Genomic DNA, 26371 nt, shown 5'->3' with positions numbered 1-26371 from the left:
TTTTGCTTTCTGTTACACACTCAGGTGTTCTGCTTCATTCACCGAGCCAAATGTATGTTTTGGTTATTTTTTTAATATTCTTTCCTTTAAAAGTGCTTCTTGATGGTAAGACCATTGTTTGTCATTAATACTGTTACTGTTGGCTTTCTTCAGTTCTTTAGTTATTTAGTTTATGTTCAGTTTTGTTCATTTGTTCGGTTTGCTTCCTCTTTTTTCCTGCATGTTTTATGCCCATGACATAAGCTTGTCCAGTAGAATGCAGGTCTGTCCTGTAGACTTCATTCATATATCTGACAAACACTTGTGTAGTTGTCGACCAATATGGTTTTTTCATTTGCCGGTGCAGATTTCTATTTCTTTGAGTGTATTGTGGTCGATGACCGGCTGATATTAGATTGTACTTCAACACTGGCAATTTTAAGAAATAAAATATCTTAACACTAAAATTATGAAATAAAGAAGGACATATAAAATTCCCACAAGTCTACTTTTCTGTCCTTCCACCTGAAAAGCAAAACCAAAAATGTGCTTCAGCATTTTATGTTTTTTTATTTGCAAATATTATAATGAGGATAAAATCTTATAGAACAATATCTCAACTTTAGACATTACAGTTGCTGGGTTTTCCACAATCATCAACATTCTGCCCAACAATGTTATTGAGATGTAACAGTAGCCTCATTCTGCAGTAAAGTGTTTTTAAAATTCAGCTACACTATGCTAATTTGTGCATTTGTGAAAGGATTTGCAGATTTTCTAAGTGAAATACTAAAAAGTAGTTAGGTTTTGAGTGACTGCAATGAGTCAAACTTAGCTAATTATACTTTTTAATAAACAGGACCATCTTTTTATTGTCTGTTAATACACATGCTGTGTTTAATTATGGCTTTGTTTACAAATAGCCACATTTCATTTGACATAAAAGAATCAATAATTTACTCAAGATCAGCAAAGCTAAGGATCTGATACATTTGTGAAGTAGACAAAGCTAAAGAGATGGAATAAAGCATCTTCACAGAAAATGTTACTGTTGTCTAAAATAAGCATGGATAGTAGAAAACTAAACTAATTCAGGTATTTTTGACAGGTAAAAGCTGGATTAAGCAACTAGACCGATGGCACTAACATTACACAAATGTGTCTTAATAATAGTTTTAGGATTATCTCTGGATATCAACACTGACAGTGTCTTTCACTTGCTGATGTGCCCAAGAAGCCAAATATCAGCCCAATATAAGGACTATATTGGTCCGCCACTGCACTTGTAAATGATAATAAAACTCAATTACCATTACAGAGTGACACTGTTACCCCATATGACTACACAGGACGTCAGGTCACTATAATATTAAGTAGCCTGTGGGAACTATTGACAGCGTGCTATGCAGGCCAAGGTTGAAGTTTCAGGTGTCTGCATTACCAAGCCAGTCAGAAACTCAAATCTGAACACAAACGGAGTTTTAAATCTATATAGCCTCAGTGTATGTCATGACAAAAGCCTTGATCAACACCCAACACCCACCACCCACTTGTGGAACAGCAAAGTGGAGAACACCCCAGTTATACATATGACAGAAACACTGTAGAGTGGGTGCTGTGTTAGAAGATTTGGAAGATATTAGTGCACATATACTTGTTGGGCGTTAGTATGATACATACGGGGTGTGCTTTATAAAAAAAAGGTCTTCCAGGCTGTTGTAATGTAGTGTGATCTATGTGATGCAGAGGTCAAGCTACAGTATTCCAGTGGCATTTAAGGAGGAATGTAGCCTATGCATATTTTTAAAAATATAAAATTGCTATACACAATATCTGTCACTCCCTCCTTCTTATTTTCCAACTCTCTTTTCTATGATTTAAGTGCACAATGTTTTAGTAAGTACATAGTAAATATAAATTAAATGACTTTAACGTGTTTATGCAGACTCAAAATCTCACATATAGCAAATACATACCAAATACCAATACTAATACCAAAAGATATCATAAAAAGTGTATCATAAAAACATGGTCTTACTGATCAAAACTAAGATCTTAACTACAGTCCCACTGATTTATGTCACCTCTCAAGCACACATATAGACTCCTATAGATATGATCTACTGAAACCCAGACAACGCACTATGTGTGAATGTCCACTACTCACTGTGGTCCTTGCCCTGTCCTGAACTGGTGCACACACTGGCCTGAGGGGTGACAGGCATGAGGGCCTGACGGATAGCCTTCTCCCAGCCTTGTGCCACGTCCAGGCCCACTCCTGATGCGGCCAGAGCCGGGCTGGGCTGCAGGCCCCCGGTGTTCTCTCCCACGTAGTACACCATGGTGTCAGTGATGATCTCGAAGCAGTGCGGATTTCCACCCTGGGCCAGACTACTGAAGTCTCGTGCTGTCTCCACCTGCAGGATCTCAGAAAGGGGGATCTCCTGTATCACACACACACACACACACACAAACACAGGTGTAACTATGGTTAAATTTTCTTCCAGTATATGTTCAGGTCCACTAGATTAAAACCTATGGCAGATGAAGAGGGTCAGAATTCTGCAAGAAATACAGCTCTAGTGAAACAGACACTCTAGTCTCTCTTCTTGAGCTCTGCCTCTCAGGTCTCTCTCTTCTTACTATATCTCTTTCTTGCACTCTTCCCTCTCCTTTCTCCTCCTTTCTTCTCAGAAAGCAACTGGGAGGGTGTTCTTTCAATTCCACGCCAAAAAAAAAGTAAAAAAAAAAAAAAAAAAGAGTTCCACCTTCCTTCCTTCAGGCCAACCCACCCATGACAAGAAACCCATTTAAGAGGGCCAGCCAGCTGGGCCAGCCAATAGGAGCTAGGCGGCCTGCAGACTGCCATGGTGGGGGCCTCTGTCACCGGGCTCGCCCCAGCTGCCTGTGGTTTGCTTAGAGCACCACATGACAGGGAGCAGGGCGAGGGTAGAGCTCCACTGATTACAGGGAGAACGGGCCTCTGCAGAACCAGGCACGAGCCATGCTGGAGGCCAGCCAGCCCCAGCAGCACCCCGCCTGGCTATGGACAATGCTGGGTAGACCCCCAACCTCAGCTCCTCGAGATTTCTCTTGCTAGTCCACCCTCTCTCTCGCTCAGTCTCGCTCTCTTGTCGGAGAAGGAGTCATGTTTCGACTAGGTAATATAGGACAGAGGTTTTATTATGATAAAATGGGAAAAAGTGGTAAACAGGGAAAATAAAATGAAGGAGGTGGAGGTGAACAGGCAGGGGGAGAGAGAGAGAGAGAGAAAAAGAGGGGGGAGGTGCACCCATAGCCCTGCCTATCTGTGAGAGAGAAGAAAACAGCAGTCTTGGTATTTTAACAGAGAAAGTAGGCGAACTATATAAATGGATCTGGAAGAGTCCATCAGACTGGCACCACCACTTTGACAACTCCAAAATTAAAGCCAGCACCATCTTCCAAAAATAATCAGACAAAGAACCTACCATATGTGCATATCACATAACTACTCAAGAGAAGAAAAAAAAAGTGAACACATGAGGTAACATTTTCACAGTTGGACACCTCTGATTAAAAGCAATTTTTGATGGAAATTCTGCCATTAAAGTCTGCCTAAAATAAAAAAAAAACACTTTCATCACCCTGGAAAAACGCCAAGAGAATTAATCTCTTGCTTTTGCCCTGAAGAAGATGTAGGCACAGGTAGCATAATGGCTACCTTATAGTACTTGGCTCCAGAGTCATTCTGGAAAAGCGTAAGGCTCTTGCTGTCTAGCCTCCAGTAATGCCTCTTCCTCTGAAAAACACCAATCAGCAGAACATCAAAACATCAGAACAACATCAGAACTTCAACACAGCATCAGCAACAACATCAAAATGCAATTAGCTAATCCAAAACAACAAAAAGCACACCACACATGCATTCTGTATTTTAGACCATCCGTCCATCCACATGGCCACGTCCCACTTCCAGGGGAGTCTTACCAGGTTGTCTCGGCTGGTGTAGTGCACCATCCAGCCCTCCTTCACCAGGGTGGAGCTACGTCTCTTGGTGTGCTTGATCGACTGCACCACGCGCATCAACGGGATGTTGGTGCTGGTGGAGGGGCTACAATGAGTGTTCAGAGCATGTCAGAGCATAGCATCCACACCCCAAGGACAAATTCCACCCACTCTAGCCTCTCAACTGAATGGCACCACCCCACAGACTTAGCACAGCCTCCACACTTCAAGGCCCCCCTCACGCACAGCCTGCCAAGCAGCATGGTAAGAGAGGTGGCACAGATCAAACAGATAACACAAAACTGGCGACAACTAAGCGAAAAAGAAGAACAGGTGGGTTGGCCCCACTTATTAGCAGCTGGTTACCTAATGTCACTCAATTCAAGAGGAATTAGGTAAGTGGCCCTGCAGAACAAATACATTTAACACACAGGAGTCCTGCGTTGGTGCACATTGATGGTGTCCTTGTGATAGGAACATGCTGTTTGTAAAGACCATAAAACAGAATTTTCCCCATATGTGGTGAAACTCGAAACTGACGTACATCAGACATGATATACCTAAATAAAACCTTTTGTACTTGTAAACAGTTATTTGTACACTTATGTGGATTTGTGGAAATAAGATTAGGGCATTTACTTTACATTTTAGATTTGAAAATTTGCATTTCACTTTTTTTGTTGTTGTTAATTTGTTTCAGTTTCCACAATCCTCCATTATATCAAAATTTTTGGCCATTACAGTACATTCGTGTAGCACTGAGCTAGGCATAAACCATATACACAGATTCATAAAATCTGCGCTTCTGGTCTCTGATACTGGATGGAAAAGTTTGCATTACACACTTTGACCTCTTCATCTTAAACACCAAACCAATTACAAGCTCTTCAGCTGGGACAATAATGTTCATTGACATGTTAAACACTCTTTAACACATAAATAAATATTACTACAATAAAATATTGCAGCTTGGTATATGGAAAGTACAGGACATACAGAGATGCCCTTTTGCTTTTCTGTATAGTAACGCACATCTGTGCACTCATGAATGGGGCAGGGCAGAGCTCCATCCTCACCAGTGAGCGGTACGGTAAACTAAAATGTTGTGATGCTGTCACTTCACCTCTTTTTTTGTCAAGTTTGTTGGTGGCAGAGTGGCAGAGTGCTGATGTTAGAAGGAGCCCTCATGTCTGTGTTACCTACCTTGAGTGGTGCGACATGGGGTGAATCATTTAAAATCCGCTGCCGCAACAATATTTTTGAACCCATTCTGGCTTACAAGTGGGCATGCACTACAGCATACCCACCCTTACCACAAACACAAGTTCAACACGATATTCAATGGAGTTTTGTCCACAAACATCACTCCACTGAAATATATCTCCCTATTACTACTGAAATACAAATGATTTAATTATTTAATTTTTTTGTAGGGATAAATGATTCTATTGTGACTACTGCGTCTGAGTCAGTAATTTCTGCCACGCTCACGTCATGGTCTTATGCTTTATATCTGTGCTTGCACTGTGTCCACACTGGTGCCATGTTATTGCTGAGCCTTGACCTGTCTCAGCTGTAGTGGCTCCTCCCACCTCCTGACCCTCTCCCTTGCTGTGGCTCCTCCCACTTCCTCCACGACCCACCCACTTCTCCGCCACCCTGGTTCCTTCACTTCCCATAACAGAAGGTCCTAGGTCTACTGGACAGATGTTCCTGAGTTGTTACAGCATACATTTTGTAATTCTGCTCCAGCAGGTCACCTACCTGCTACAGTTTAACTGCGGTTTTTACCACATTACTACATTTATTCTTTGTACAGGTACAAATAAAATAATGAGAACAGTGGCTGAGAAGATGTGAGTAAACGGTCACCTGATTGCCTTCACTGTTTCCTCATCCTTTTCCCCATCCATGAAGGAAGCATCCATGAAGAACATCTTGTCATCAGGGGTGGAGACTTCTTCTGGGTCATCCATGCCACGACTGCTGTCACTGTTCACATCACTGCTGTCCACCTCCATAGTGACCTCGCAATCAGGCCCTGGACTGGCTGGCTCTGCGCACGCGCATGCACACACACCCACACACACAGACACATACACGCACACACCCACACACACCCCCACACACACACCCACACCATCCATCTCAATGCACCACAACCGATAGACAGAACTCACTCTTTCGCAGAACAACTCTGACTAATGGCTGGCTAAGTGACAGAATGAAATCGCATACTGGCTGTTGCTGAGCTAATGGCACATCAGTCTGGGACTTGGGACAACAAAACGCCGCCTACCTCCGTTGAACACCACCTCACCCAAGCAGTCTCTTGGTACCTTCGATGCACATCTCTTGTGACAGTTGAATTTGCAGTCTGAAAGGGGAAAATATGACACCACTCATGGGTTACTTGCCGAACACCTTCATGAATGATTAGATTTTGTTTACTTGCTTAACGAAGTGGCTAAAATATTTCAGAGTAAATTAACATCGTGCATTCTTTCTAACATGCTCTCTTGTAACTTGTATTTATAATTATTTAATATGTGTATCTACAGATAAGTAGAATCTTTTTTCTATAAAACATCTTTTTATGGTGTGACAGGAGACTGTAAGCGGTACTGAATGTATTTCTACGGTATTTTGTGTTTAATTCGGATATGACCAACCACTTTATGGGAAACTTCATCTTGTGAGACATCTGACTCATCATTAATGGTCAGTTTCTGACCACAGCCCTGCTCACGAGTTGATATATGGGTGGCCTACTGCCCAGTGGCACTGATACACATCATATCTGTAGAGTAACATGGTCTACTGTAATGTATGTCTATTGGGTGGTATGGTCTATTGTGGTGTGTATCTATGGAGTGTTATTGTCTATTGTAGTGTGTATCTATGGGGTGTTATTGTCTATTGCAGTGTGTATCTATGGGGTGGTGTGGTCTATTGTAGTGTGTATCTATGGGGTGGTATGGTCTATTGTAACGTGTATCTATGGGGTGGTATGGTCTACTGTAATGTGTATCAATGGGGCGGTATGGTTTACTGTAATATGTATCTATGGGGTGGTATGGTCTACTGTAGTGTGTATCTATGGGGTGGTGTGGTCTACTGTAGTGTGTATCTATGGGGTGGTATCATCTACTGTAGTGTGTATCTATGGGGTGGTATCATCTACTGTAGTGTGTATCTATGGGGTGGTATCATCTACTGTAGTGTGTATCTATGGGGTGGTATCATCTACTGTAGTGTGTATCTATGGGGTGCTATCATCTACTGTAGTGTGTATCTATGGGGTGGTATCATCTACTGTAGTGTGTATCTATGGGGTGGTATGGTGTATTGTAGTGTTTTTTATTGGAGTGGCATGAGCTGAGTGTTTTGGTGCAGCTGCAGTACCTTTGCACTGCATGCCCTGGCGGAACAGGCCCTTAAGCAGCCGTTTGCAGTATTGGCACATTGTGGGCCGCGTGTATGTGTGCACGTTGAAGGTGTGTGGCACTTTGACCCGGCCCAGCACCAACTTGTCCATCCAGATTGGCCGCCCACTCCATGAAGGCATCCGTTTCCCCGCCTCTAACAGAGGCCTTTGCTACAGAGACACAGAGAGAGACAGGGACAGAGGGACAGAGAGACAGGGAGACAGAGACAGAGTGCAACAGATGAAGTAACAAACAAATAATGAGATGTATATTGAAGGTTCATGGTGAATTACATGTTTGATCATATGTGCATCATGCTTGCAAACATCAACATGGCAAATGTTTGACTGAGATCCAAAAGACCTATATATTTCTCAGTATTTCTACAGAGTCTAGCCTAGACTGGGGCACATTTTCCATTTAAATTGTGTTTTCCATTCCTCAAAGCTATGTTTCCTAGGGCTTAAGACATTTCCCACGGGCAAAACTGCAATGGTTTTGTGTGTAAAATCTCAAGTGGGAGAATGTAATAACTCTATGACTGTATCTCATTGCAGTGAAAACAACAGCAATAATCAATTTCAGTTATACCTACTGGTAAATGCAGCAGAGCTAATCAAAACAGCAAAGAACAAGAGAGGAACTATGAGAGAAAAGAGAGACAAAGGGAGAGGATGAAGAGGTGAGGTAGACAAAGAGAATTCTGAGAAAAAAACAAAACAGGGAAAGAGACAAAGAGGATTTTTGAAAGAAAAAGCATTAGAAAAAGAGCGGGTGAGAACTTGGGTAGGGCAGAAAAGGTGACAGAGGACATACCTCCTCATTGGACATGAGCATGTTCTCTGGGGCCACTGGCCGAGGTACAGACAGCAAGGGACCAGGAAGAGACACATTGGACAGACGCCGCTTTCGCACTCCACTGCAGTTGTTCGGAATTTTAAATGCACAGCGCTTATGGTAATTAAGCCCACAACCTTCCAAACACAAACACAAGCAGAGACTTTTCAGTTCCCCAGTTCAAGCCTTTGGCATAAAACAAGAAACTCCAATGAAAACACTCAGATTATCTGTGTCCCTTATGTTTACTATATGTTAGTGTTATGAAACTGTTATTGTTTATAGGCTAAAATATGAATACTCTTCAGCGCCCACTAGTGGCCCATGATCACCTTTCCAAAAATGTTCCAAATGCCTCACATGTATAATTAAGGAAAAAAGCATTCTGTCATTTAACGCTTGCTGTAATTGTGCCATTATAAAATAACCCATTATGGCAACTTTTTCAAAATAGGATTCACAGTTACTAAAAAGGGTATTATAATCAGTTCCACCACAGCCTACACCCCATAGACACATCTCTTACGCCCACAAACCTTTATATTAAATTTAGAACACCCTTTATGTAATGGTGGCGTGGCAGATATCTGCCGTTAGTAGTATGAGATCTGCAAGACGTAAAAGGTTTTTCCGCTTCGAAAACAGCAGACAGGAAGTCACCCACTCAGGGAAGGCACCCTGCGGCCCTCTCCCACTGACTCCAACCCATGTATGGGATCGCGGATAACTAACAGAGAGGGCCTACCAAATGGAGGCTAAGAGAGGAGGTTTGGGGTGTGGGGCAGGGGCGGGGCTACCACAGAGGGGCTAGGTGAGTGGGTGTAACCAGGGGGGTAAGGTGAGGGGGGTTAGCTGAACGGCACTATCACAGATGGGCTAGGAGGCGGGGCTAGTGCTGGGAGGAGGGGGTGGTAGCAGAAGGAAGCTAGAAAAGGGAGACTAGATCCTTTTCGATGTCCTGTAAACAAAACAATGCCATTTCTGCAGCGTACTCTTGACGTCACACCATGCCTGCCTCCCGCTCTAGACAGGCACTACCCCTCGCCTAAACCAAACACAGTTTTCCAAGTTGTGAGAAAACGTCTGACTCGGACAATCTCCTGCCATGTGTGGAAGAGCAACTCCAGACAATGTCCGGGCCTGATTCTCCGGACATTGTCCAGAGTTCATATGTGAAAACGGCTTAGGAGAAGCTGACTGAAGGATAAGGCTGTTGTGGGTGTGGGGGATGGCATGTAGCACAGGCTCAGGTTGCTGTGTCCCAGACTTGCTTGCCAAAGATGATCATTCATTTGTCACACTACTGTGGTTCCTCAGGCGTTCAATTTTCCAGACAAAGAGAAAGGCCAGTATACGTATTATATTACGTCGTGAGTGATGCACTCTAATTAAAAGCCTTCCTTCCTTTACGCTGTTGCCCTCTGCAAGCTCGTTAGAGCTCTACACCTGGACTTCCATAAAGCTGGTTTGAGACAATGTCTATTGTAAAATTGCTATAGAAATGAAATTTAACTGAATTGAATTTCTTTTTTTTGGAGTAGGTACTGGTCCTTAGAATAGACTTAATCCATGTTTCAAAAAAGGAATAGCCTTAATGTGTGTCCGGATGTCACAGGCCTCAAGCCTCAAGGGTCAGAAGGTTATAGGTCTTCAAGGGGTCAGTACTCACCTTCGCATTTAAGGCCCTGCCGCACCAGACCCCAGAGCATCTCACCACAGTCGTCGCAGAAGGCCGGGGCCTTGTATGAGTGCACGTAGAGTGCATGAGGCCTGATCTGGAAGTCCTCGACAGTAGCCAAAGCTGCTGGCCAGAGACAAAGAGATGTTCTATAAAGAAACAGCAGGGTTCATCCAGAAAACACAGAAAGAGAGAGCAGTGCAAAAAACAACAGGAAACACCTCAGAGTAGCTATTGGCATGGCACATACACCAACTCACAGACTTCTATTCTGCCTACAATAAACATTAATACAAGCTCTTTTTTAACCATAGTAATTCAGTTATAGCAGAGGTGAAAAGCATCACAGCATATATATATTACATACTATTCAAGTAATTTTTAATATTTGTACTGGAGTATTTCTTTCATTTCAGACTTTTATGTCTTCTCACTACAGTAAAAATCAGTATTTTCTACTCACTACATTTAAAAAACAGACCCGTTACTCAGGTTTTTTTGGTCACTGCCTCCCCCCTTGGCCATCTGGTTTCCATGGCTCTAAGCACCATGTGGTTTTGTTTTCACTCTTGTTTCGGTTTAGTCCCCGCCTTGTCTGGTGATTTGTATATGTCTGCCCTTCCTTTTGTTCACCTGTGTCCCATTTTCCTCCGATTATCCTGTGTGTTTATACTCCTCATTTTCCTTCCTTACTTTGTCGGTCATTGTCACACTTTAGTTTTTGTTACTCTCCTAGTTTAATAGCTCGTGTTTGGTTTCCGGCTCTTCCCTCTTGTTTAGTCAGTTCATGTCTTTGTTATCCGTCTTAATTTCAGTCCATCTATCTCTTCAACTACAGATGACTTTAACATTGATTATTGGATTACCCTTAATGAACATCATTGGCTCACCTTTCCCCTCATCACATTATTTTTAAACGTAACAAAAACTACTCAACTTTTACCAGAGCATTTTTACAGGAGTATTTTTACTTGACTAAGGGGATTATTTTGTACTTCTGACAACTTTTAGTCATTCACACAAGAGGTGGAACTTGCCCAAATCCAATTTTCTGACCAAGTCGGAATATTTTGTTAGGCTGTTCACCATATGTTTCTAATGTCAGCAGAGACACCAACAATTTCTGCACCTTTTTCTCCACGTATTGTTGCATTGATCTGAGCCCTATAATTTTGCAGTGGTGTTTAAAAAAAGAACAGGTTACTGCAATAATACGTTTTTCCTTCATGATCTAAACAACGAATATTTCATTTATAGCATTGTTAGCCCAAGTCACACAAACAGCAACTAACTTCTGATTGTTAGCCAGATCTATTTGCATAAAGTTCAGCTTGGCTTCTCATTTCGCCTCACTGCTTCCCCCTGACTCAACGTGCCAGAGTCATTGTGTAGCCGTGGCCAATTCTGACAGAACCAACGCTTCCCACTGAAAATTAATGGAATATGTTGGTTGCACCGCACCAGTGTAAATACACTCAGTCACATTACTGCGTATCAGTTACATATGGGATTTCAAAAGCACATATGAAACTGGCCCAAATCAGCTCAAACTAAAAATGACATTCAGTCTGGTCTTTGCTGTTCACACAGCCATCCAAATGATGCATTTACCTGCTGTGAACATAGCCATCGTAGAAGAGACATCAGTTTCTTAGGAGCATTCAATTGATATATTTGGAATGAAATGTATTTCTAACGATTTTAAAAATGTAGGTAAATGGTTTGTGAAAAGGATATTCAGATACATTTCAATGTTATATGATGACTCCTCAAACAGCTGAGAAATATTTTTGTCTCAGTGAATGTTTCAAAACGTTTCAATAAATAAAGTATGTTTGAGTATGTCTAAGTATCAGCTGAGTAAAATATGGTAGACTTTTAAACCATACCATGGCTCACACATGACTTTCGGGGGTTTCTTCTGAGAAGTAATAGCCTTGAAAGTTGTTTTAGTTTGTTTCTGCCAATCAAAGTAATTTAAGCAGAACTAAATTAAGCAGAACACTTTCTGCTTTCTGTACAGTTTCCTAGCTGGTTTCCAGGAAGCTGGATCTATCAAAAACACAGCAGTCCTTCTCTGTGATCAATAAGTCAACAGTCAACATTCTCCCCAGAACCAGTGGTAAAAACTGCAAAACAGTTCCATGGCAACCACATTACGGAGGCGTGTGCAGAGCGGAATGTGCTCAGAGGAGGGGAATTCTTCAGAATAACACCAGAGGTGCAGAGAAATGAAGAGAATTGGGACACACACTGCTCTGCTAGGAAAACTCCACGCTTCTCCACTGCTGTCACTAAAACCCAGGCTTGAGTGCTAGAGGAGTATGAAAGAATAGAATTGAAAATGTGTTTCTTACATTTTACTCTATTATGCAGTGATAAACCTGTTTGTTTGATTTTTAGCACGGTCAGCACTCGTGCCAAATGTTAGGTAAAAAAAAAAGATTTATTTTGTCATAATAATCAAACATATTTGAGCACATTTCAGTGCCACACGTAATGGTTTTAATGTAGCTTTTTAATTTAGCTACATTTAGACCAGCTGTAATGCTAAAATAAGATTTGTCTTTCCTTGTACTATGAGGAACATGAGGTACCATGTTTACACTAAGCTAAGCTATTTTATGTTTTTATGCTATTAGTTATGTGAACATTAGTTAAAAGTTCTGAGCCAATAATCTATATATATATATATATATATATATATATATATATATATATATATATATATATATATATAAAATCCCCCCCCCCCCCCCAAATATTTCAATATGTGAAAAAAGTCACATAGTCTAAACTAAAGCCTGTGTTTAACATTGACTAACAAAAACAGCACGGGGCTCACTGTGATTCACCGGCTACTTGAACATGAAACATGCAGCTCTCAGCTTAAGAACAAGATCTGTCTGTTGCTGGACGTGTGAGTGTGAGGCAAGGCTGCTGGCACCGAGCTGAAGGACAGCGGGCGGGGGTGCAGGGGGTGGGGTCTTGAGGGGAGCGACACCCACAAACATGCTCCTGTCTATCTGCCTGAGCTCAAGCAGCCCACCATGCTGTTCAGAACAGCTCTTCAGAGGATCTCAGTCCAGCACCGCTGGTTTATATCAAAGGATCTTGATGCAGGCTAGCTGTGGAAGAGGCATCAGCCATTTACAGTGCAAGGCAGGAGAAACACTGTGTCACGGCATTAGGGAAGAAATGGAGAGAGAGAAAAAGAGAGCGAGAGAGAGAAACACAACCGCTTACATGCCTTTCATGAGGCACGCACACATGCAAACTTCATGCAAGCATGGCTGCACATCTTTGCACCAGAAGCTTGCAGAGGGAGGAAGTGGTGTGTGTGTGTGTCTGTAGCCATATATACGTGAACATATCTGTGTGTGCACATGTCTGTATGTGTGTGTGTGTGTTCTGCAGCGCAGAGCTGTTTCTGTGAGCGAAGCGTGATATGTGAGAGGTGCAAACGTAAAAAGCCACAGCTCCTCAGGTGTCTGCCCGAACTCCGTCAGCAGCAACCACACCACACAGTGGGAGGAAGCAACCATCTATCCAGCAGAGCGTCAGGTGCGGCTGGTAGAGCTGTAGGGCCCCAGCCGGCACCGGCGAGCTTTCCTGGTTACAACTACAGGCAGCTGGGAGCTCCATGGAGCAGAAGAGTCATAGTGTGTCGGTGAAGGGGTGGTCAATGGGAATTCAAGAAACCATTGTCAAAAACTATATCTATATTTTTGTATATATAAATATATAAATATAATATAAAAAGGGTGCACTATTGAAAAAATAGGGAGAATAAAGTACTATATATTGTGATTCAATAGCTGATTAACTAGCTTGTTTGCAGAAAACCTGTAGAGAGCATGTTGTGTAATTATACACTGCACACAGCAACAATAACAAATGTTTATCTTAATCCAAATATTAATGCATACTGTGATGTGAGGATAGCAATTCTAGCAACCAATCAGAAGTGACACAAAGACCACGGTTAGCCTCTCTGCTCCAATCAGTATAAGAGTTTCCTGCTGTCACTCACCTGAGAGAACCACCTCTATCAGATCTCCCTCGTGGATGTCTTCCGCTGATGTCAGGCGCTGCAGGATATTCTCTGAGTTAAGGTCATGGCGGAAGAGCAAGATCTTGTCATACATGCCAAAGAATCCACATTCAGGAAACTGTGGGAGAATATGGAGTGAACCTCAGTCATTGTCTTCTTTTTTTTCAAAGATTGCTCTTACATGAAATTATCAAGCCTTTACTTTTAAGGAACATTTCAGTTACATAGGCAAAACATTAAAGACAAATACACAGAGAGAGTTCACAACACAGCACCATGTTCCACATCAACAGCAGGCCCTGGCCCAGCCACACCCCTTTCGGCACACACCACAGGAGCAGTCAATAGCATGCGCTCTGGAAACCCGAGCTGTGGGCAGAGGCATGCCAGGCAACGCATCACTATTAGCAGGCCCAGCTATCATTCTGATGGAATCATCAATAATGTCCGAGATCCCTCCACTGACACCCTGTCGTCAGGTGCTGGGATCCCAGGAGAGACCCGCGATATCAGCGAACACCAGCGCCGGACCGAGCTGAAAAGAGCTGAATAAACTCAGCATTATGGTGGAGAATGATATCTTAATATGACAGACAATACTGTGCCCAACCCAGGCTCTGCTTACTGATGTAATTCAATGCATTGCAGCAAAACAAAGGCTACTTGCTAAACAGACATGCCTTGTTCCCGACAAAGAACGGTCCTGTCCCAGATCAGCTAGGGTGAACTATTAGCAGACACACTATACACCATGCTCCAGGGAACAATATGAATATTTTACAACCTTTTACAACCTCCTGCCGTAGCTAATAAGGACCCTACTAAAGCTTTACCGTTATCGTTTAATTATTAAGTATGATTGCCTGGTTGTATGTCATGTTAAATTAAACTAAGCAAGTTATCTGCTTGACTGCATGAATTGCAACTTTGTGTAAAAAAAAAAACACCAAACCAAAAGAAGTAAAAAAAATAATTTTTAAAAAGAACTAAATCAACATATACTTTGTGTTGATGAACAGAACATAGAGCCTCCTGTATATTAAGGCCTAACCCTAAAACCCTACAAATCAGACATAATTTCACAAACACAGCATTAATATGCATCAAAATGTGAACATGTACATCTAAACCATGTTGCTCCAACGTCTGCAGCTCTACCTCATCCACTTAGCTGCAAAATCCATTACTGTTGCAGTCATGAACTGAAATGCAGGGTAAGCGGCACATTAAGCCACTCCACCAGCTGCATAATATAAGGCAGTACATCCTGTGCAGGACAGCCCATTGATTATTACTAAATCCAGGTCAGTCCCTGGCCACCTGATGCTGGGTAAGCTCTGGGTTTTAGATTATGAAAGGCAGCCTAAAAGCATTAAAATAATACAATTTGGAGACCTGTAAACACGTGAGCGGTGACAAAGACTATTCAGTAGCAGGCTGCACGCTTAGAGGATGGCTTGGCAACCCACCTAAGGACATCTACGCAAACCCCAAAGCCAGGCCGTGTCAGCCATATAGTATCCACCATCCACCCAAACCACTTTATCTGGTACACTGCCACCTTTCCCAGTGACACCGAGTCTAATGACAAGGTGAGACAGCTTACAGGGACCGGATTGTTAAGAAGGTCTTTGCCCTGCTTCTCACTCACCCCTGCCAAGTGAGGTCAGGGCAGGTCCTGCACAGCTGTCCCTATTGTGGCCACCTGCCACCTCTGGTCTCTGGAAGCTGCCATGTCATTAGCACAAGGCGTTCTAATTTCGCTTCCCACTTAGGGAGAAGTGTGCCGCCCAAGGCCCGCAGGAGGAAACCCTTGCGAAACAGCTTTTTTTCTTTCTTTTCTGTTTTTTTGCAGATTTGGTGCACTTGCATATGCAAAAACACTCACAGGAGATGCTGCGGATGGTAAGATACCCACATTTCCAGTGGCAAAGAAATATTGAGCAAAAAAACCTGAATCATTGCATTAATCTTCTCTTCCAAAAATGAACATGCATTGCAGACTGCTGTAGCATGTGTAATCTGATCAAAAGTCATGCTAAGTATCACTACATAAATGGGTTGGGGGGGGGGGTTCTCTGACTACACACCAATCTGTCACCTCTCTGAAGTGCTCGGGAAAATACAACAGGAAGCATGGTTGACCGGTGCACAGTCACCATGACACTGAGCTCTGTCATGAGAAGAGGGGAGATCCCAATATGAAGAAGCCATCAAAATCTACTGCCAAGCTGCCTCACTTCCCTGCATCCATGGCACACTGCTTCACTCCCCCCACCCCCCCACACATCCAAAAACACTCTGATTTACCTCCATTCCCCGCCACATCCACAAATACTCTGACTTATCCCCACCTGCCCCCCTGTATCCACAGCCACACTGCCTTATGCCCCACCCTTTCTGCAGTAACAGCCACACTGCGTCATGCCCCCACGTGTCCTTTAACCTTGGTCAAGAGGCATAAATCTACAAAGTATGCACTTCAGACATCAATTTGTAAAGATATTAAAGGTAAGGATGCTGTCACCCTTCATTGGTCATCAGAGACAAAGAAGATTTAACCAATTGGTCACAAAAAGATTTACATCCCTGCCCAGTAACAAACAGATAGGTTGCTGCCTTCTTCAGGGGCTATCTCTGTTCCAGTGCAATGAAGGTTAGGCAGACCATACCAGGACGTACTCCCATGCAAAGACTGGAACAAAGGTCCTCTTACACACAGCCAGAGCATGAAATTTTCATAATACTTAATACAGATTAATTTTGAACACAAATAACGTGTAATACATGAGCCAACCAAAATGCCTCCCACACAGCCATACTGCCTTGCCCCTGCACCCCCAGCTCCCACACTGCCTCATCCCCCACCCTCCACCATCCACAGCCACAGCCTTGTCATGCTCACATCCACAGCCATGTGGCCTGACCTTCCCTCCATCAACAGTCTCACTGCCTGAGAGGCATACACTTGAGCCCCTAGAAAATAAGGCTTTCTCTTCCATCCCATCTGAGCTACCTCATGCCAATTACATGTCAAAGACATCAAGAATAGCACAGCAAAGCAGATTTTTGGTTGGTTTGGCCAGCAGATACTACAATGACATAACAGTGCAAAGGTCAGTTGTCAAAAAAAGTTATTTATTTAAAATCAACTCACAACTCAAGCATTTCTGTCCTATCCTTAAAAAAAACTATAATCACTGACAGTTTTATCAAATATATTGTAAAAAAAAAAGAAAAAAAAGAAAAAGAAAATGTCTTTAAGAAAAAAGAGCTCCATGTCTGCAATTACATTAAACTTTCAGAAATGCAGTGAGTAGCAGAACGAATGATGCTCTTTTGCCTCATCACAGCTTCTATGGGGGAACTCCATCATGGCTGTGGAAGAGAAAGTCTTTGCCATCAGGACAATTCCTAACTTATTATTATCTGTGCATATGACCTTTCTAAGCAAAGAAGGTGCTTCTAATAAATTAATGTGAAGGGTGAGTATACCCACATTTACTAAAACAAAACAACCTTTTAAAGCAACCTAATATAGGCACTAATTGTGACATATCATGTGTCTACATCCTACTTGAACATAATCTCATATGGAGGACAGACTGAAAACAGCGTAGTTACATCTGATTCTTAAACAGCTATTCTTAAGTAGCTGACAGCTATTTAATCAGCCATCTTTGAACACTAGTATGCTTTTTCCGGTATCATGGCAGCTCATAGCACATTTCTTTAAACCTCTACCATTTAATGAGTGGCAATCCTACCAGCAAATGTCAACAGCCTCGTCCCTTTTCCACACTGAGTCGAAATGTCTGTTATGGAAAAGGATTCCATTAAAAAAAACTGCAATTACTGAAAAACTCCATTCAATCACTTAATTGGCATTTAATCGCTTAAAAGCCTGGTGGATCAAACTCTACTCCGATGGGAAGTGTGTTTTATCAGCAGTCCTGGGACAATCAATGGTCCCAGCACGATATCTCCTCAGATCAGCAGGAAAGAGGAACGCCATAATCACAGCAGAACAGATCATGTTTCCGGTGCATTGTGCCATTTATTCTAAACCAGGTTTCTGTACTACAGAGTCAACAGTTTCTGGTTAACTGATTCTTGGATCCAATTCCTCCCAGGAAAACAAGAGCATGCCCTTTGCTAACTAAAAAATGCAAGCAAGCACACACACACACACACACACACACAGAGAGAGAGAGAGAGAGAGAGAGAGAGAGAGAGAGAGAGAGAGAAATAGTAGAAAAGAGTAGATAATTGTTCCAAAAACACAAATCACTACCATCAACAAAGTTATCTTGAATAAGTGGAAACCACAACACAGCATTCACTGTGCTACTCATCAGGAGTGGATGGTGAGGGTCGATCAAAGTCAAAAGGTTTCTCCCCTCAGCATTCTGGGATGCTCCAGGTGAAATGGGGTTGAGCAAGGCCAAGTGCCACCTGTCTTTTATGGAATTGCTTGCATAGCTGCTCTGTTATCTCCACAGACACCCAGGAGATCTTTACTTGATCTTTGGCCTGTGTTACCAAGGTAGTGGTGTAGCATTCTAACAAAAGTGACAGCACACATGTACACTCACACGTGTACATTCATGGGCATTTACATGTGCATACACAACCACACACCACATGGTCATGGATAAATCCTGTATGAGGGGAAAATTTACTGGCAGAAAAAAATGCAATTTTTCTTTCTTTGCTAATGGTCAACAAGCTTTTCAGCTCAGGTTTAAAAATGAGAGGCTGATTAAGTCCATTAACAGCTGACTAAGACTTGACTGATGGTCATGAGGGTGCTTGAAGCATTAAAACCAAACAAATGGATAGAGGACAGAGTTTTGCGTGTGTGTGTGTGTGTGTGTGTGTGTGTGTGTGTGTGTGTGTGTGTGTGTGTGTGTGTGTGTTGCTTTGGACAAAGCGGAGAACTTGAATATCCATGTTATTACTCTGTATGCTGAACATTATGACACATTTATTTTGCCACAGGTTTGTTTATGAAAAGGTAATGGCCATTGGACAGTGTGTTCAAATTAGGTTTCCTGGAGCTATTTCAGTTTAACATATCAAACTGCAGAAAGAAGTAATATGGCAAAAACATAAGCACTGAAATAATATTAAAAACCCCAAATAATCAGATGAGGTCACAGCTCAGAGGTGTAAAATGTATCCAGTAGGCTTGTATTGTGTAATAAAGAACAGCACACTACAGGAAACTTACTGAGACACACACACACACGCGCGCGCGCACACACACACGCGCGCGCGCACACACACACGCGCGCGTGCGCACACACACACAAACACAACCTCTCTCTCATATACACACACAAGTGCAAGCACACACACATGCTACCTCTCTCTCTTTCTCTCTCTCTCATACACAAACACACGTGCAAACACACACACACACAAATACACACACAAGTGCACACTCTACTCTCTCTCACACACACATGCAAACACACACATGTGCACACTCTACTCTCTCTCACACACACATGTAAACACACACACATGTGCAAACACACACGCACATGCAAACACGCACACACACACTCTCTCTCTCTCTCTCTCTCTCTCTCTCTACCCCTCTCTCCCATTCTCTCACACACACACACACACACGGGCAAACACACATACACACACACACACACACACCTCCAGCTGTGCTCAATCAGTTGGGAGTAAAGTGCACAAATACTCAAGTGAAGGAGACGATTCATCAAGGCAGCCTTATGAGGCCATGTTTACTGTTTTTACATTACCAATTTTTCCTCATATGAAACCCCACCCAGTTATGCATTTTATCCTGGCACAGTGAGTTGAATGAATGAGTTCTCATATGCAGGGTGTTGCTCTGTTTGTATTTCTCTCATTTCCTGTCAGGCGTAAGGTGAGAGGCAGGACAAGGGCGAGGTCAGCACTGAGGGCAGCTGCAGACACTGCTCTAAGAACAACCTACCGTTTTCACTCCACCTGTGTATGAGAGGAAGCTGATCTCAGAGCAGCCACAGCAAAGTGCTGGCTCCCCCTCCAGCTTCCCCCCTCCCCAGACACAAACAACCCCTCCCCAAATCGGTGCCCTAAGCATACGGCTTGCACATGAAGACGAATGCACCGGAGCACCAGCTTGCTGTTTCACTAGCTACTGTTCAGTCACACACACAATGCAGTCTAGTTTACAGCTTATGCATATGCCATCATAACCATCAACACAAGATAACCTTATATCTCTGATCTATGACTCAAAATAAGCAATCTCCTCAGATGATTTGTAACTTTGTAAGTGAAGAATCAGTAGGCCCTGTAGACCCTGAGAGTACAAGAGGTTCATATTCTAATTTATCACATAATGTTTACAAAATATCACATAATGGTTACAAAAACTAACTAGATGAACTAACGAGAGAGGTGCTTGGTAACGGCTGCCCACAGTAGCTAAATCTATAGCCCAAATGTGCCCCTGTAGGGGAGATGATCTCTGAGACACTGATAAGAAAAGCGGGATCTTAGATGCCTCTCCAGATCATCTACCAATGTGCTATTGTTTGAATCATCGCTAATTCAAAACAAATGATTGTTACATTAACAAAATGTTACTTTTTAAAAATATCCTGACACCTGCTGTATTTTAAACAAGCAATGTATAATATAATATAATATAATACTATTTGTATTAATATATTGCAGTGAAGATAGACTATAAATTTGTATCAATTCAGGTGTGTGTCATGTATTGTGTGTGTGTGTGCATATTGCATATATATATATACACACACACACACATACATATATGTATATGTATATATGATTAATGTTTATATATATATAAACATTAATCATATATATATATATATATATATATATATATATATATATATATATATATATATATATATATATATAATATACATATATATACATTAATCATTTATATATATATAAACATTAATCAATAATGTATTAACACTGATAGTAATATAAAACATTTCTGATGGTACACTAGTAGTTCCTGCTCAGCATAATTTTAAGATAATATTGTTTCACAGGGGAGAAGGCTCAACAGTGCAACCGTTATCAAGAGTGTAGAACGGAGTGTCCTCTCCACTGTACAAAGACAACTCATAACGACGCAACTTAACCCACGGCATCAGAAAAACAGCCGAGCGGAACAGTAGCTCTGAACACTATGCCAAAGTAAACACTCAAACAAATTGTCGCTCAAGAAAGCGGGTATGCGCTACCGCTAAACACAGCACATCACGCACTCTATCACGCGCTAGTCTTTAAGTTGGACGCGTACAGACGGGAACTACAGGTAAACACACATGAGCACGGGAGGGCTTTACACGAGGCATCTTACGTGATTCTACCTGCGTCAGTACAACCTGCTTGAGTTGGTTCTGGAAAAAGGGGGGGGAAAGTTCTCTTCTCTTTTAAAAACGTTTTCCGTTTAAGGCTCTCTTTACTTGCAAAATCAATTGCACAACTTAAACGTACTTAAATAAGCCTTCTAAGTGGCAGGACTATAAATTTAGATACGTGCGCAATATATGTGTAATGTTACCATCAGTTCAACTGAACAAGACATTTCTCTGCTCCATATTTTGTATAAACTTGTGTGGATGGCTCAGATGTGGCTCATCAGCACTTCACAATCTACTAATGCAGTGACAGGATGATAAAAGGTTAGGTAAGCCATTTCACACATTTACACCTGAAAGGTACATTTACAAATTTGGTAAATGGGTGGTAGCTCAGTAGCTAAGGTACTTGACTAGTAATTAGAACGTTACCAGTTCAATTGATTTCTATCAGTTGATTTCTCTCTCTACTTTTTTGCAACCTAATGCCACTTTTACTCTTTCATCTTTCCAATCTTATAACTACCTAGAATCCCAAACAAATATGTTCCTAAAGGTTTTCCTGACAGTGTTACCTTTCAAAGAGACCCTTACATTCACATAAGGAACTACCCAGATTCACCATAGTTGCCATGACAATTTCTCATGTGCACCTCACAAGGCTAAAAGAGGTATTTCTTAGAATATTAGATAATACACTTGCATAAGAAAGGATAAAGTTAGGAAAATAAGTGAAAAGGAGGAGAAAGGATGCTCTTTTACTTTTTCACAGTGCCTGTGTAAATTCAAATTTTCCAGTTGTACTAAGATGTATTATTAAATTTAAAAAACATCTTTGACCTTGGGATTTTTTTCCTGGATGTGAAATTAAATGGATGTTCCTTTTGTCATTAACTCAAGTTAACAATAACTCAAGGAAGCATGGTAGTGAATGAGGGTCAAAGCAACTGAACCAGAACGTGTGGTCAGAAGTGAGTCTGGCACTGTGTGCCTCTATTGCTTCACCTGCATGAACCCGCATAAACACAAACATGTCACAGTACGAAACCTAACTAGCAAGTTTACTTAAAAAATACAAAAATACTTTCAAAACTAGAACATGCTTCATAGTTTCATAGGTTCTTCATAGTTTCATTCCTTTAGTAAAAGCAATAAACAGAAACTAGACATAAGTACTCATCACCAAACAGCACAAATTATCAAAGGGACATTATATCTCAAACCATGCAAAATATCTAAAAATAACCCATGAGTCCAGGGCATAATCTGAAACCTGGAAACATCATAGGCTCACAACACCTTTTCCAGTTCATAACTGCATACACATTTGTTTAATCTTTTCATATGCCATGTAGAAAGCAGGGAAGGGAGGCGTGGGATTGGCTGCACTGGGGACATGGTGCTTCCAGATCTTATCTCCATTAGCTCTCCTAATGGCTGTTCACCAAAACAAAAGCATCTTGTCTGAGTCACCAGGAGACAGGCAAGCTATTGTGAATAATCCTTGTTTCACTTTGGTACACAGGGTAGGAGTTCAGAGAAGCTTAGAGACCTCTATAATCTGTAGAGTCTTGACTAAAAAGATACCTCACAAAATACATCTAATGCGAATTCGGACATTCATCTTAGTTTTTCCCTTCATTCTCACTTGTCTTTCTAAACTCCATTCACTGGCTTAGCCCCTAGTTTCATAGAAAGCATGTGTTTCACATCAGTTTAGGGTTTCTGTGAGGGTTCCCTTTCTACATGTATAGCGGGTGTACACGTTATTGTTACTGTTATTGTAGTACTACACATTGACATACTAATGGCACCAGTTTCCGATTGTTGCAAAGGAGAAGGTCAGTGGTCAGTGGTCAGTTATCAACAGTGGGCATCAACAGAATTGAATGAACACTCTCCTCCCTCCTCTCCCCCAGGGTGGACAGGCATGGACTGAGGAGAAGTTTATACAGAGCTGATCTGGGGGACTTTGTGTTCAACTGCTCCTCGCAGAGCAAAGCAGACCATACCCGCCTTGAGTATGTTGGAGAGCCTTGGCTAGAAAATAGCAGTCCCAGCCCAGCTGGTCTACATCAAAGCCAGGGATTGGTGAAGCTTGCTCCACCCATCTCTCCTGTCCCTGCCCTAGGCCTGCCCTTGTCCTCCACACAATGCAGAAGGCACCTCCACCCACAAGCCTCGACCACATATTGCGACACGCATCCACTACAATGAAAGCATTCCTCTCCAGAAACTCTTACGGGTCTCAATTACAGGAAGTGATCTGCAGGAGAGGAACTGAAAATGCCATTTTCACTATGAGAAACAATAGGCATAGCAGGGATCTCATCTTTGATTTGTTATGGAAATCAGAGTGTACGCAGTTCCATACTCAGCTTTAATAGATAATAATGTAAGAATTTAACAGAGCCAGATGTTGTGGTCCTTCTCTGATATGTTGATTTATGAAATATCTGTTTTCAAACTCCCAATGACACCATCTTTCATGTATGTTGTTTTGAAAGATCTTTGCTACATACAGCGAAAAAGAGAAAAAAAAGGAAAACAGAACTCTCAACAACACATGGCAATGACATTTCCTTAGATTAGTGTCTATCCTCCTCACAAGACAGGTTGAGATTTTGCCAAACATTTAATGCACAGTCTGAACAACAAAAACTTGTGAACCTGGATGTTACATTATCTTAATCAATTTCAGGCATGCAGGAAACTCTCCAGGAGGGCAGTTTAGACATTAAACACATAGTGACCCTACATTATTAATAAAATACAGAGGAACACAGTCTTGAGCTCTCGCTCACTCAGGGCTTACAACTGATATTTATCTTATAACCATCAGTAACACAGAGACATCTGAACATCTGAAAACATTTCTACTTAGACTTACTCAACCTGTAGCATTTCAATGAGGGGAAAATTTCTTGCAGATTCATTAAAGCAGAGAACAAGTAGGTTTCTGCATGCTGTTTCAGTAAACACTCAAGTATACTTGCAGTGGCCATGTTGCAATGTAATAAAAGTAGTTTTAAGAGGCGCGCCTTGTTATAAGAGCCATGAAGACACAGAGTAGGGGTGCAGTCACTTGCTTTATCTCTTTTTAAGACCAGCATTGATTCCAGTGTGTTTGCCACAGACAGCCCCACAGACAACCTACCAAAAAAGTACCCACACTGTTCATGACTGTTCTTCTTCAAAGCTCAGAGTTTTAAATTAGTACCAGCTATAATTAACCTCATTCTAATCTGTAAACCTGATCTATAAAACTGATGTTTTAAGGCGTCTTTTAAGAAATTATTCCTGAACATAATATATTTCCTATTTGTTGAAGTGGAACTTTCTCATTTTGATATCATCAAAATGAGATGTCAAAGAACTTCAAATCTCTGATATTTCACAAGCAACTATTTATGTATCAGTTAGGCTGTACGCAAATCTCATGCATTTTAATCATTCATAAGCAAGACCATCAGAATGAATACAATACCACGTCGTTCAAATCCTAACTGATCCTGACCGATACATTGTATTTTCATCGTCATCGCGATACGAACATGCGGAATATACACGTCGCAAAAGACGTGAAGAATGGTTGACGAAGACCTTGTGGTGAAAAAAACGTCTTGTACGGAGTTGATGGCCTTCATGATGGCAATGGGAGTTACTGTAAACTGCCATGTTTAATTTATATTCATTTAACCTTTGCGCCCCATATTTTATATTTTTTATTATTTCAAAATAATTTTTGTTGAGTTCGACTGTGCCCTTCGCCGGTATCCTCCGTTATATGGTGGATTTTCACATGGCGGTTATTTCACAGTCTTGATTTGATGTGTCGCCACACAACATTCAGGTGGTGCGCGTTGTCTCATTTGTAGGACCACGTGAGAATTTTAATGCGCTGGTCTTTATAAGCCTTGTTTTGTTGTTTTTTTTTTTTTTTACTGTTCTCGGTCACCGAATGTTACGTTTGCATTCTTTCGTTCTCGTTAGTGGACTTTTATGTCCGTTTTCTTTTTCGTTCGTTATATTAGTTGGAGACTTGCGTTTGCTTCCCCCTGACATTGACTTTTGGAAATATTTTAAATTAAGCTTTATTTTTTTTATAGTTATATTGTTTTATTTAAATAAATATTATTTTAATTGTTTGGGCATTCATATGCAATTTGCTTAATAAGTGTGTTTGAAATAACTGATTTTATTTCTTTATTGTTTGTTCAGTGAGCATGTTAGCCCAGCAGTGTACCTGTTCAAGACGAAAGACATAGGAAGTGTAGCTAACACGCATACTTAAATATTTGTTCATTTATCACAAGTCATATCATTGTAGTGTTGAACAATCAGACATCACACATTTTCTTAATATCGTTCCTAATCCTAACCTTTCTCATTCTCAACATTTCATATGCTCCTCTTCGTAACATGTGCAAAACATAGCAAGATAACAGTTGCTTGAAAAACGTCTTTGCAATTTCATACTATATTTCTTGCCATCGCCGTGTTATTAAGCTGACAAAGCAGGCCTCCCCCAGATGGGCTGCATGAAACTAGTGTGAAGCGTTGTAGAGCGAACTCCGCCCCCTCTTCCTCCTCTCCGCACTCACGGATACAGGTCTGCTGGAACTCAGCAGGACAGAATGGCGACCGGCAGGGGAGGGGAACTTCCCTCTGACTTCCAGCAGACCTGAGGGACTGCCCCTTCCCAACGAGCTCTCACACAGACACACCGGAGCGGCACATGCTTTTTGACCCATCAGCCTCCCCTCGGGGCACACACACCCTGCATGTTCTAGTCTCAAGTGATTGGAGTAAGACACTGTGATTGCTAAGGTATTTATACATCTTTTACACAAAATCATAAAAATATGGATTCAAAATATGAATGTGTTTTTGTTTTTGGTTACACAAGGCAAGCAAGCAAGAAACTCATGAAGAAATGTTAAGACTTTATGAAGAAGTTCCACCTTAAATTGCATTTATAGGTATACAATTTGCTACCCATCCTCTACTCCATTCCTCATTGTTCTGT

At 41.7% G+C, this 26371-nt stretch overlaps 1 protein-coding gene across 4 annotated transcripts in view; it reads right to left on the bottom strand.

Annotated features, from left to right (window-relative positions):
- The window catches only part of LOC113571692 (serine/threonine-protein kinase D3), a 35365-nt gene that overhangs the window by 6188 nt on the left and 2806 nt on the right, over positions 1-26371 (bottom strand). For 2 of the 4 annotated variants that reach the window (XM_027000787.2, XM_027000789.2), the window contains exons 3-11: positions 13943-14081; positions 9901-10032; positions 8211-8368; positions 7372-7564; positions 6266-6343; positions 5839-6022; positions 3949-4072; positions 3683-3760; positions 2147-2423 (exon numbers count right to left, since the gene is read on the bottom strand). In XM_027000787.2, coding sequence (XP_026856588.2) covers positions 2147-2423; positions 3683-3760; positions 3949-4072; positions 5839-6022; positions 6266-6343; positions 7372-7564; positions 8211-8368; positions 9901-10032; positions 13943-14081 — 1363 coding nt within the window. Of the gene's footprint in view, positions 1-2146; positions 2424-3682; positions 3761-3948; positions 4073-5838; positions 6023-6265; positions 6344-7371; positions 7565-8210; positions 8369-9900; positions 10033-13942; positions 14082-17730; positions 17740-26371 lie in introns of those variants that run through there. The other 2 variants (XM_027000790.2, XM_027000788.2) reach the window with 2 other exon arrangements.

Source organism: Electrophorus electricus, chromosome 3 (genome assembly GCF_013358815.1).
Source record: "Electrophorus electricus isolate fEleEle1 chromosome 3, fEleEle1.pri, whole genome shotgun sequence".
Taxonomy (NCBI): Eukaryota; Metazoa; Chordata; class Actinopteri; order Gymnotiformes; family Gymnotidae; genus Electrophorus; species Electrophorus electricus.
This window is presented reverse-complemented; position numbering and strand designations above follow the sequence as displayed.